The sequence below is a fragment of the Lepidochelys kempii genome, chromosome 2, assembly GCF_965140285.1.
Source record: "Lepidochelys kempii isolate rLepKem1 chromosome 2, rLepKem1.hap1, whole genome shotgun sequence".
In the NCBI taxonomy this organism is placed as follows: domain Eukaryota; kingdom Metazoa; phylum Chordata; order Testudines; family Cheloniidae; genus Lepidochelys; species Lepidochelys kempii.
This window is the reverse complement of record NC_136381.1, coordinates 225,011,418-225,025,191: the sequence shown is the minus strand read 5'-3', so window position 1 is coordinate 225,025,191 and position 13,774 is coordinate 225,011,418. Positions and strand designations below refer to the sequence as shown.

Sequence of the window (13,774 nt, the reverse complement as noted above, 5' to 3'; positions counted from 1 at the left end):
CTACCATGAATGCAGTCCTAAGGGGGCAGAGTTAAAGTTGCGTGTATAACTGTGATGTTGACATTTCCTGATTTTTGCGAGTTTAAACAAGAAGTCAGAGTTCTATAAATGTAAGTTTTTTTAATGCTATATATTTTACACCTATCAAAAGTACCACAAATTAATATTTGAACAGTGCATCCTTCCTTCAAAAATGAAGTAGGATGGAAGAGTAAAGCCTTTTTGTCTTGAAATTTTGTTATTTAATTGGTATTTGGTGATGTGGTATTTAATCATCACACACATTTTCTAGCATTCTTATGGAACTGGCTCAGTAGCTTTATTAGTACACCTACATTTTAAAGAAATGAAGGACCTGTTGTTAAAAGATGCAGAGTACATTGGGCACTTCCAGCCATGACGGCAAACTATGTCTATCTGTCCATGTTAGCTAACTCTATCCCAATGTAATAAGCCCATATAGCCCTGAAATGTACAAAATTATATAGGATTTTTAAACACTACTACTACTTTATATTTTCAAAACACTGTATACACACTAACTAGTTGACCAATTGATAATATTCATGTACATAATTATTATCGTCATTTTAGAGATGGAGAAGACCAGAGGTGCTGGAACAATTTGTATAGTGGGGGTGCTGAGAGCCATTGAATCAAACTGTAAATCTTTATATGATGGAAACCACTTCAAGCCAGGGGGTACAGCAACACCCCAAGTTCCAGCACCTATGGAAAAGACCTAAGACAGAGAGATAAAGTAGCTTCACCAAGGTTAACCAGCAGATCAGTGACAGAATAAGGAATATAACTCAAGTGTTCCTGTCCCACAGTCCCATACTTTGTCTACTAAACTATGCTGTTGTTAGTGACCCAAATACAGCTTTGTTTCTGTTTTAGAAGACAGAGGAGGCGGGAAACCACAGATGAAAGACACCACCAGTAGACTGCACACCTTTGGCACAGAAGTTAAATATAATTTCCCCGAAGTGCTCTACAATACTAATTTTCTACAATTTCTCCTACAAGCAAAATGTTTACAAAGTGCTTGTGCTGCTCTTCACAAGCACTGAAAAGACTTTCCATTATTTTGACACTGTAAACTCGCAAAACTGTGTCCTAATGCTTCAAATTTGCAATAAGCAATTCCTTTAAAAAACGATAGTGATATTCTAAGGTATTTTGGAGAGAAATATTCAAAACTAAACTCAGATATACTCAACATTCTAGACCTACCTTGCTAAAGCCCCACATAAAATGTGTCCGTTCTGGATCTGGTAAACTGGAGAAGGAGCAAAACAAAACAAAATTTACAGATGTAATTACAACTTCCTTCAGACTAAATACAATAAAAGTGATTTTCAATATTACAACAGCTCTTTGTAGAAAGAATATAACCATTTATAGAGTAACATCACTTTCTTCATAGCTTTCAAGACTCTAATTAGTAACAGATCATTATTGCAGAATATTGATATCCTGCAGCTACATAAATACTGAGGTATTAATAAAAAATAAATGACAGAGGCTGAGACACAGGAATCTGTTAAAGATATTCTATTCATTTAGAGTCCAAATAGCAAAATGGAGTGTTTCTGTAAATGGCTCAAACTCCACAAGAGGGCTCTCTATACCTCCTGCACTTCATAGTGTTCTGAACTCCATGATGACTCTGCATATGAAATCATGGAAGTGGACAAAGGGACCTATTTAGGGCATGTCTTCACACAATGTGGCTCCATTGAGCCACAGCCTCATAAAGGAAGAAGAATGCAGAGCAGAACACTAGATCCACAGCTCAGTGCATACCTTGGTTAGTAGCCCTGGCTTGCTACAGGGTGAGCTGATTTTGTATCCTTTAGCTGTATAATGTTGGGATGAATTTGCAGAGAAAAAAGCCTCTTTTTTAAAAAAAATTTTTTACCAGAGACTTCATTCTGTATTTGAAAATTTGGCCCTTATCCAATTTTTCTTACGGATTATAGGAGAACAGCCAGATGCTTGCTGTGGTAGGCACATTTGGATTTACCTGGATAATTACGACTGTATGAGGTGCATTTCAATAAGTGCTTAAATACAGAGTTAAAAATGAACACTCTCTATTTTGTGAAAACAAAATTTATAAGTTGCCAAAATGCCTATGTGTTTTAGTGGGGATATGTTCTTCCTCACATGCCCCAGGAAACCCAAAAGCTCCAAAATATCTGATTCCAGATGGAGAGAGGATAGAGTAGATAACTTGAAGGACTTCTGACATCTTATATAGAAAGAGTCCATTAAGGGCTATAAACATTATAATGAAAACCCTAAGTGCAGTCTGTGTGGCAACAGGAGCCACTGGACAAAATGAAGCAACTAGGAATACAAACTCCTCTCCCCACTCCTGGTAAGCATGTTGATGCTTCTGCACTAGTTACAAGCAAGCAAACAATCTTGTACGCACCCAAAATAAGGCACTATGCATTAACCAGTTTCAGTTACAAAGGTGGAGATATAAAGACTAACCACCCAGAAATCTGAACAGATGGCACACATTCTATTTGGCATTATAATAGTAGAAAGCTACAACACTTACCAATCTAAGCTAAGAACACTGGTGAAGGTGGTATCATCGTACACAGACAGCATATATATTTCATCTATTATTACATGTAATTGATATCTATGTATAAAAATAAATAAATATGTTAGAGAAGTATTTAAAAGTCAAAGTTTAACAAATTTCTATGTATAAATTACCACAATTATTTCCTATTTATAATTATACTCACCCCAGAGAAGTTTTATTCAAAATATCAATTCTTAGTTAAGATTACAAGGTTCAGTTTAAGCACTTATATTTTACCAACATCCATTTTTATATAAATCTGTTCTTCCTAGCAGAACTAGGTGCAAAAGTATGTCTAAAATAAAATTCTACTGAGTGCTAAGAATGTCTCTGCAAGACATATAGTTCCCCACAACCAATTATTTAAAAACAAACACAAAATGCAGCAACATATTGTAGTTTACCATGCAGAACTTATTGCAACAAGACATGAATCTGAGTGCAATTCTGTTAGATAAGTGCATGGCGAGTTTTATTTAATATATATTCCCTTTTATAGTCCCAAAGTTAAAGCCACAAATACACAGCAAGTTGTGTGATTACACTGGATACCAGCATGCTTTGGGTATATTCAGAAATATAGAATCAACGGCAGGATGCCTTTAAACACCCAAGCAGTGCAGGTATTCCAGTGTAACAGAACCCTTTATTTTTATAATTTAAAAAAGAAAATTCAATTTCAGAATACAAAATTATTCTGTTTGAAAATTTAAGGCTGTCTTTTTTTCCCCTCCAAAATGCTGTTTTACTACTGACTTTAGAAGACTGCTGCATCCTGAAGTCTGTGGGTCCTGATGCAAAAAAATACATTTGCAGTAGGACTGTCGCTTAATCGCAGTTAACTCCCGTGATTGACTCAAAAAATTAATCGTGATTAATCGTAGTTTTAATTGCATTGTTAAACAATAGAATACCAATTGAAATTTATTAAATATTGTTGGATGTTCTTCTACATTTTCAAATATATTGACTTCAATTACAACACAGGATACAAAGTGTACATTGCTCACATTATATTAAAAGAATATTAATTGATTACAAATATTTGCATACAAGTACTGTAGTGCAATCTCTTTATCTTAAAAGTGTAATCTACAAATGTAGATTTTTGTTGTTACATAACTGCACTCAAAAACAAAACAATGCAAAATTTAGAGCCTACAAGTCCACTCAGTTCTACTTTTCATTGAGCCAATTGCTAAGACAAACAAGTTTGTTTACATTTACGGGAGATAATGCTGCCCACTTCTTATTTACAATGTCACCAGAAAGTGAGAACAGGCGTTTGCATGGGACTTTTGTAGCTGGCATTGTAAGGTATTTATGTGCCAGATATGCTAAACATTCATGTGCCCCTTCATGCTTCGACCACCATTCCACAGGACATGCTTTCATGCTGATGATGCTCATTAAAAAAATAATACGTTAATTAAATTTCTGACTGAACTCCTTGGGGGAGAATTGTATGTCTCTGGCTCTGTTTTACCCACATTCTGCCATAATTTCATGTTATAGTAGTCTCGGATGATGACTCAGCATATGTTGTTAATTTAAAAACACTTTTACTGCAGATTTCACAAAACGCAAAGAAGGTACCAATGTGAGATTTCTAAAGATAGCTATAGCACTTGACCCAAGGTTTAAGAATCTGAAGTGCCATCCAAAATCTGAATGGGAGGAGGTGTGGAGCATGCTTTCAGAAGTCTTAAAAAGAGTAACTCTCCGATGCGGAAACTACAGAACCCGAACCACCAAAAAAGAAAATTAACCTTCTGATGGTGGCACCTGACTCAGATTATGAAAATGAACATGCGCTGGTCCACACTGCTTTGGATTGTTATCGAGCAGAACCCGACATCAGCATGGACGCGTGTCCTCTGGAATGGTGGCTGAAGCATGAAGGGACTCATGAATCTTTAGCTCATCTGGCATGTAATTATCTCATGACGCTGGCTACAATAGTGCCATGAGAATACCTATTCTCACTTTCAGGTAACATTGTGTACAAGAAGCGGGCAGCACTATCTCCTGCAAATGTAAACGTACTTGTTTGTCTGATTGATTGCCTGAACAAGAAATAGGACTGAGTGGACTTGTAGGCTCTAAAGTTTTACATTGTTTCATTTTTGAATGCAGTTTTTTTTGGTATATAATTCTAAATTTGTAAGTTCAACTTTCATGATAAAGAGATTGCACTACAGTACTTGTATTAGGTGAATTGAAAAATTCTATTTCTTTTGTTTTTTACAGTGCAAATATTTATAATAAAAAAATAAGTATAAAGTGAGCACTGTACACTTTGTATTCTGTGTTGTAATTGAAATCAATATATTTGAAAATGTAGAAAACATCCCAGAATATTTAAATAAATGGTATTATATTATTGTTTATCAGTGCAATTAATCGTGTGATTTATTTTTTTAGTCATGCGATTAATAGCGATTCATTTTTTTAATTCTTTGACAGCCCTAATTTGCAGTATTCAGCTTTGACAATTTATAAGAGTTCTGATAACTCTAACTGTCACAATTATTTCCACGGAAAGAAAACTAGATCATCAGAAGTTATACAGTTTTATGTTAATTTGCTTCAAAAGTAAAAATAATTTCACAAACAGGATATTTTTGGTATGCGCTGATCAATGCATACCAACCTGTTATATTTTAGATCATCAGAAATTTGCTGCTGCTCTGAAAACCTAAAAGCATAAGGACACATTTTTCAGTCCTTATTTGGCAAAACTTCCAATGATATTTCACTGAATTTGAATGTGTACAAAATTGCAAAGGCTAAACGTGGAAAATGCTCCCCCATCCAGGCTTCAGGAAATTGTTAGATCCTAGAATATGAACTCTGGGCCAGAGGAAGAATAAAAGCAAAATAGAAGAAACTTTCTTTTTTGGGGTCTTCCTTCTCTGAGGAAGAGTAAATTGACTTATAAATCTTAAACTAGCTCAATATGAAGGATACCTTGATACCTGGAACCTTCCCTAGCCAATTAGATGCCTTTTTCACAATGCCAATTTTATAACGTTATTATTTTGGTAATTTTTCAAATGAAAGTTCTATCTGTATTATACACTCTTGCTCCTAAAGACTTTGATAATTACCAATTTTCATTTTTTTGACACATGCATTAAACACAGAAACAATGCTACGCATACAAGAAAGCTTTTTGTTTAGTTGCACAAAGAGCTAACTCTCAGCATAGGGCTATTCATTCAGAAATAGCATCTTGGGTCCCACTTTAAGTAATTTCACTTATAAATTTCCCCAGAAAGGCTGCATAGAAAGGATAGTTATGGGATAATAAACTCTACAAGGAACCACCCCTCCCACAGGTCAATGCCCAATGGAACAAAATAAGATTACCAAAGGTGACTTTTATAACTAGCATATTGCATCATGGAAATTAAATCCCAAACAAATAGCGCTAGGACTCAAACCTGTGCGCAAACTCTAGACATTCTTTCAGTAACTGTGCTGGGTAAATGTCCCCTAATGGATTGTGAGGGTTGATCAGGATTAATGCTCTGACTCGGATGCCCTGAAAAAAGAAAAACTGATAGTCGGAGACGCCAACATGACGTCAAACAAATGACTAGCGAGGCTATAAAGCTGCTACCCCTTCAATAAAAAGTTATTAATAATTACTTGGTTGCACATGAGCACATATGATCCTTCTTTAATAATAAGCCACTAAAACACAAGAACTTCCGGCTACGCAACTTGTTCTCTAGTTTACCCAACCTTTTCAGTTAACAGCATCGAAGAAATATATCAAATAATTTACTGGCAAATGTAAATCGAACTAGCCCTAGTTCCATAAAAATATGAATACCAACAGGCAGGGTTATAATGCAGTATGGACCAAATTCTGCTCTCATTTACACTTCTAGAATCGTTCCATAGAGTTCAGCGGTGTTACTAAGGATACAGACGGACATAACAGAGCAGAATTTGGACCTTCATATCTCACAACCAGTTTTTGAGTAAAATTTTTTCACTTATTGCCTTAAAAAATTAAGAGCATCTAAGGCAGTAGAAGTATGAAATTTAAGTTTCTTGATGTCCTAAAAGGAATTTAGAAAAGTTAAAACAAACACTGAAGTAAATAATTACTTATAACCAACTGTCTTGCTCAATCATGGAGGAAAGTACATTTGAAATAGAACTCTAAAGAGTTTAGAGAGTTTTCTCCCCTCCAATTATAAAAGGCTGTAAATACTGTGTAGAGAAAAGAATCCCACACAAGATACGCAAGTAGGAACACACAATTTAATGCTTTTTTTTATATTATATTTTTATACAGTATGTAGTGGGACACTCAGGAAAAACTCATCCATTGAATACTAATGCAATATATACTAATTAGCACACACATTTAACATATTCTCTATCTAACAAAAAGTTTTATATTGCACACTTAGCCAATTACTACAATGATTATAGCAAGAAATATAAACCGTTATATTCAAACAGTACGTCAATAGGAGGAATTGTCATCCACTAATTGATGTACAGGATAAATCTGGAATTAGGCCACACTTCTATTTTGAGTTTACCCCATCTAGTTTTTAGTGAACTGGTTCTGCTGAGGATTTTTCTCACCCCGCTCTAGACTTCAAAGGAGGGCAGTTATTTTTAAGGGCAAAAATCCAAGGAACTTCTATCACACGTGAGACAAAAAACAAAGAGGAAAATGCATTTTTGGTTGTGAGAGAACATTGAAATCTATTCTCCCCTTGATATATGTAATTTACATTAACATTAATAGGAGTTATGAGCATTAACTGAATGAGAAATAAATCTATTTTGGAACCTTCCAGTAATAATTGTCCCAAAGCAGTTATTTGTAATATTATTCTTGAAAACAGCTTCAATTTTATAAGGATTGAATTATACAGGTCTCTAAAAGTTAAAGTTCATTAAATATAAAGCTTCCAAATAAAAATTGAACATGCAAGAGCAAAATTGCCTTTAAGATACAACATTAACAATTTTCCATTGATTTTATGGGACTTTTCGGCTAAGTTTGGGCCAAATCCTACAATCTTTACTACCTAAAGGGAAAGATACTTGTCATAAAATATTAACAACTAAACTTTCTCCCTGCAAAATATATGATTCCAGTGCACTTTAAGTACCCTTCCACACAAAAAGCAGTGTCCTATTCAAGTCCTGATTTTTACAGCTATTTCGGTGTATGGGGAGGAGGGAATTATGGATAGTACACTGAAGTGTTATAATTGGAAGGGTAGTTAATGTAAAATTCAAGACTTTACAAAATTGTAACACAAGATTAATTAGCAGATGTTGCATAAAATTGCATTCAAGCTACTACAAAGCCCTTGATATTTAGTCAATCAGATCGTTAAACTGAATATTTCCAGTACTGCAATTTTTGTTAAAGAGAGAGACAATTTCATGTACTAGAACAACAATACGGATTACTTAAGAGTTTCTTAAAATATTGAAATTTTATTTGAGACAAAACCCAAGGTACGTCTAATACACAGATACATATACATGTTGGAACGTTACTGTTAAGTGACAGAGCCTCTTAAATCCACCTTGTGGTCCCTTAGTCTTGCTTAATCTGCTTGCATTATGATACCAACAGAAACACTGATAGGTGACTGTATTAATATAGCAAAACCTGTGGATAACAGCTAACACAGGGATGTTAGCTAACGTGTCTTTGTTGGGATCTGGTACGACTGCACCTATGTGCTGAATCCCAGCCCCAGCTATAGTTGGAACTGCTCTTCCTACAACCTAAATTGGACAGCAAATAAAGTGGAAGTGTACGTCTCTGTATGGCCAAAAATGCTTTTACCAGTGGCCACTTCATACAGAGAAAGTTAACTGTGGCAAATAAGTCTTGTGAGGACAGAGACTTCACCGGTCACTGATGCAAATGACTATAGGAAGCAGACAGTCAAAAATATTAACAGAGACTGTGTTTAAATTTACTACAAATTTTTAAAAAAATAATAATCTATTTTAAACTGTAACATGCCCACAGCTTGAGATAGGTGCTGAAAATGATGAAATAAATGTTTCATGTATATAGAAGTCAAGCTAGTAACTTTCAGTAGGTTGTTTAACTCTATAACTATGTTTGTAACACATTTACTATAAAGAGATACAAACGTTTTGCAATTTTATTTGTAGGCTTTACTGTTGTTTGCAACACTCTCTTCGAAACTTAAACATTTTCTTCCCTACTGCAACTATGTCTTTTACCTTTTAATCAAACGTTACTTTTCACCCTGTGTTAATTAGAAAACACCGAACAGTAACTCTACTTAGTTTACTTTCTTCTTATGAAACCAGTATTATCAATGCTACCGCCACAGCTCTGGTAACAAGTTTTCTAGTTATTGTGTGTTCCCTCTTCTGAATGATTGAGCAAAACACCGCAAACAGGTTCAATATAAATAATGCCTTCATGTTTTTTCTATGAATGTGTGGATTTAAATAATTACAGATATTTAGAATTTAAAGTATATTCCCTACCAGATAATTTTAAAAGGTATGTTGTATTTTGGCCCAAACTATGTGACAAGCAACAGCAAAATGTAATAGACTATCACAAAATAAACACATGAAAGAGAATAGGATGACAGAAACCCAGAGTACAAGACAAACTGTGCAACCATGTTGAAGTCATTCAAGCAAGAATGCTTAGAATAAGGCAATTTAATATAACTTCAACAGAAAACTAAGGTAGTATTTTTGAAATACTTGAAAATCCTTGAAAAATAACTTTCTACAAGGAGTGTTCTCTTGTTTTTCCAGGCTTTGCATCCCCCATTACCAAGGCCATGTTTCATGGTCCCCAATCCTCTTGGCTAGGTGGAACTTGACAGGACTCCCTTCAGAATCTGACAAGACTTTTTTTTTTTTTAAATTGAACAGACCACTCAAGTAATGCTTTTACTCTTCTTAAAGACCTGAATGTGTTGCCTTTACTACACTCCAAACTTCTGTAAGCCCAGTGAATGAAAAACTAAGTCTACAAAAACATACATTTTAAGATTCATTCTGTACAAAGTAGTATGATGCAGACTCAATACATTATCACATTGTCTGGTTTATATGGGAAATGTAAGTCTTTTTTGTTGCCAGAGTTGTGCGCATGCCTGTAATACTTTTAAGCAGTTGGGTTTTAAGCCAGATAAAATAACATTCCAATGTTGAGCGAAACTGAGTTATTTACATTGTACTTAGGGAAAACACAGACAGCTGGAGATCAGTTAATACCATTCCTACCTGTTCTTTAGCTCTCTGTAGGGCAGCCTCTAATTTTTCAACTGTTAATTGAAAAGGGTGACTTTCTTCATCAGTCACCTGTGCAAGACAAAACCGACAAAAAACAGTTAAGGAATCATTTCCAAATAATGCAAATACAATAGTAGTTAAAGTTTCTAAAATAATCCAGTCTAAATGGAAGGGAGCTTTAAAGAGGAGAGGGATGTATCTGATATGTATTTGCAGAAGTGATTTCTGGAAGAAAGCAATATCTGACTATAGTTACTATTGCTCCCCTTACCTTGTAAGGATATGTCTACACTCCAATTAAAAGCCCCTGCTTTGCCCATGCCAGCTGATTCAGGCTTGCGGGGCTCAGACTAAGGGGCTGTCTAACTGCAGTATAGACATTCAGACTTGGGCTGCAGCCTGGATTCTAGAACCCTGTGAGGTAGAAGGGTCCCAGAGCTCAGACTGCAACCTGACCATGAACCTCCACACCGCAATTGAACAGTCCTGCCATGTGAGCTGCGGGCCAACTGTGATTGTCTAATTGCAGCATAGACATACCCTAAGTGTGACTGCTGAATAGCATATACAAAGCAAGTTTTCAAAAACAATGGTGCAAGTAGGAAGGAGGAAAAACAAGCTACTGGAACAAAACCAAGGTCCATCTCCAAATTCATAACCCAAGAATAATCCTGTCCACACATCAATAATTTTGTTTTTAAATGTTATCTTTATCCCAGACTGCTCTCGCCTTCCCACAGTGAACCAAAATGTACAACTCGAGAGAGAAATACATATTCCAGGGCTAGAGAAAATAAACATTTACACAATGAATTTAACACTTGTGAAAGGTGAACAGCCAGTTCTGCAAAACTTATTCTGCATGTAAACAGAGCAGGTACTGTATAGACAGTTGAAGTATAAAGTTGATCACGCCATCCAACCAATATGCTGCAACCTGAACAAGACAGTCTTCCTCTAAAGATGAGAGACTAGGTGGGTGAGGTCATATGTTTTATTGAACCAGTTTCTGCTGGTGAAAGAGACAAACTTTTGAGTTTACACAGAGCCCAGAACTGAAGAACAGCTATATGTAAGCTCAAAAGTTTGTCTCTTTTACCAACACAAGCTGGTTATATAAAAGATAAGACCTCACGCATCTTGTCTTTTGAATATCCTGGACCAACATGGCTATAACAACACTCCAAACATCAAAGGATGAGAGGCTAATTCAGTTTCAATGCCTGCTTTAATCTGTGGTCTTTTGTTGCTTTGATGCTCCGTGTGAAACTGTCAAACAAATACTTTAACATACATTTTTGTGCTCACATATAATACAGTCTTTAATAAACTGAAGTTTTACCTCACTAAACAAAGGCACATGGACAGGTTGTATTCCACCATACAGCCAGGTTTTTGAATTTATTCCACCATAATATGGAGTAGGAATAAGGTACCCATCTAAACCAAAAATGCAAATAAGAGGTAACATTAAACATTCTCATTATCAATTACTTCACTATACAATAACAGACTGACTCTGTTGTTTCCAAGAGATATATATCCAATCTACTCTCACCATCTACTTTGCACACTAAAGTGAATGGCTACTGATACCCAGCATAAAGCAATTCATTCCATTTGCCGAGTCACTTTCTGTTTTTTTCGTTGCATTTTTAGTTCAATTTCTATTTTGACAATCACTTATGAAGCATGAGTTGAAGGTGACCTGACCCACTGGGTGTTTCTTTAATATCAAAACTGGCATATGACTAGAGTGTTCTTAAATTATCATTTTGTTAATGGTCAACTGTTGCCATCTTTTCTTCAGGTAAATGCTGTAAATCTTAATTACTTTTTCTGTATTATACTCAGCTGCCAGCATCCCCCATGTTATAATGCCCATTTGATCTTTTATACAGTATATAGGTTTTTATACTGCACCATTCACTGTGGTATCCAAGCACAATAGTTGTATATTGTCAGATACAATACAGTCACTTCCTTTTCAAATGGATGTTCTTTCTTTTCCATCTTTTAAGGTAGCTACTTCCATGCAACTCCCTTATTATTTAAGCTTTTATTTCTGTCATGATGTTCTACATTCAGAACTTTACAACCAGTAGTTTGAAACATACACATGGCCACTGGCTTGACTCCAAGATTTGCATTCCCTCCTCCTTCTCCCCATCCTCATTTAGGTGCTGCAATGAAATAAGTAAATCTTCTTTTCCTTGCATCCTACTTATTCCTACGTACTGCAGTATTTCCAGGGTAGCCTATTCATATCCTTATTTAATTTATATCTATATTTATCATTTGCAGTCAATATTTTCTGTGGTTCATGTAAACAAAGTCTAGAAGTAACGCTTGCCATTTTGATTAATCTGTATACTACCATTGCTTTTAACACTGAAAACTTACATTTCCATACGTTTTCAGAACATTCAGCAACAGTGCTTGTCCCCAAAGTTTACATCTTATAGGTGCCTGAGGGGGTGCTCTCACTATAATAGAGAGGAGGAGGCTGGCATGGTGTTCACTGTGAGGGCACTGAGACTCTGGAATTCACTCCCTCCCATTATCCAAAACTGCCCAGATTTGGTGACCTTCCAGGCATGCTGAAAGAGATCTTTGACAGGGATTTTGGAGAGGACTAAGGATATGCTTTCTGTAATAATGAAGCGGTGAAAACGAATCTCTGTAGGTGGCTAGTTGGATTTCTATTGGAATTATTATTTTAATGCTGCTGGGATTTTTGTAATTCATACGTCAGGGCACCTAGAGCCTTGGATAGGTGTCTTTTATCCCTTTTAATATAAATACAATAAATAGCTAGGTTACTGTCACTGTGGATGACATACATTCATTAAACTACAGGTGAATTTCATTTTTTTTTGTATATATAATGCTTTCAGATTAAGAACATTTATTTTTAAGCTTACCTCCAGGATCACATAACACAGTTGAAAGGGTAGCAAAGACAGCACAACAGCCACTCATAACAACTATCTGAAACAAGTAAACAACATTATATCAACAGAATTACCAACACCTTTGTGGCTGGTTAGAATGTAATACTTAGAAAACTAAAGAATATGCAAGAATTGGATTTGATAAGAACTTTATTAAAAAGCAACCATTATTGTAAAGCAAGATTGTGATCTTGCAAACTAGAGTGTTTTATATAATATCCAAGCTGGTCATGCTTCTACAGTTAAGGTTTTTTAATGCATTTCATTGTAAACCCCAGCTTCACAATTTGTAATATTTTGAAAATAAACTAAAAAAAAAAAAAGATGGTTTGCACTATTGGTTTAAAAAAAGTCAACAGCCTTCTAAATTGAACCTGCATGCACATCACACACGAGCGGCAACACTGAGACCTAAAGTTGGGTTTAGTGGAAAGATTTATAACCACTATCTGTTTGAAAGTTTTTCCCAAAATGTGCAGTCCTGCAATAATGCCTCCTTTCCAACAGTCCAGAGGCTCAATGGTGGTGTGTGTGAGAAAGAAAGAGGTGAAGATATAGAAAGCTCCTTCTAGCTCCCAGCAGCTGGAGGCAGATTAACTGAGAGGCCTCAAGAGTGCTACACACCTACTATCCAGAGGTGGATAGAAAAGTCTTGATATATTGTTGCTTACAATATCAGAGCCCAGAAGTAAATGAAGCTTTTAGCAGCCATATCTTGTTACTGTGCATATGCCGCTCCCAGCTGAAGTCAATGAGAGTTTTACACAATAACCGCTGGAAGAATTTTAGTGCTCATTTTGTTATACATAAGTACACAAGCTATTACTCTAAATTTGGAACCTATGCAAATGATTTGGGGAGACATAATTGCTTCCCTCCTACCCAATTCATAGTCTCCACACACACAGTTTTTCCATGGCAGTAA

General features: G+C 35.6%; 1 protein-coding gene across 2 annotated transcripts in view; it reads right to left on the bottom strand.

The window, feature by feature from the left end:
• The window catches only part of LOC140907627 (1-aminocyclopropane-1-carboxylate synthase-like protein 1), a 35,483-nt gene that overhangs the window by 13,882 nt on the left and 7,827 nt on the right, over positions 1-13,774 (bottom strand). For both annotated transcript variants that reach the window (XM_073333968.2, XM_073333967.2), the window contains exons 5-10: positions 12,820-12,886; positions 11,238-11,335; positions 9,887-9,964; positions 6,055-6,155; positions 2,576-2,662; positions 1,237-1,282 (exon numbers count right to left, since the gene is read on the bottom strand). In XM_073333968.2, coding sequence (XP_073190069.1) covers positions 1,237-1,282; positions 2,576-2,662; positions 6,055-6,155; positions 9,887-9,964; positions 11,238-11,335; positions 12,820-12,886 — 477 coding nt within the window. The remainder of the gene's footprint in view (positions 1-1,236; positions 1,283-2,575; positions 2,663-6,054; positions 6,156-9,886; positions 9,965-11,237; positions 11,336-12,819; positions 12,887-13,774) is intronic.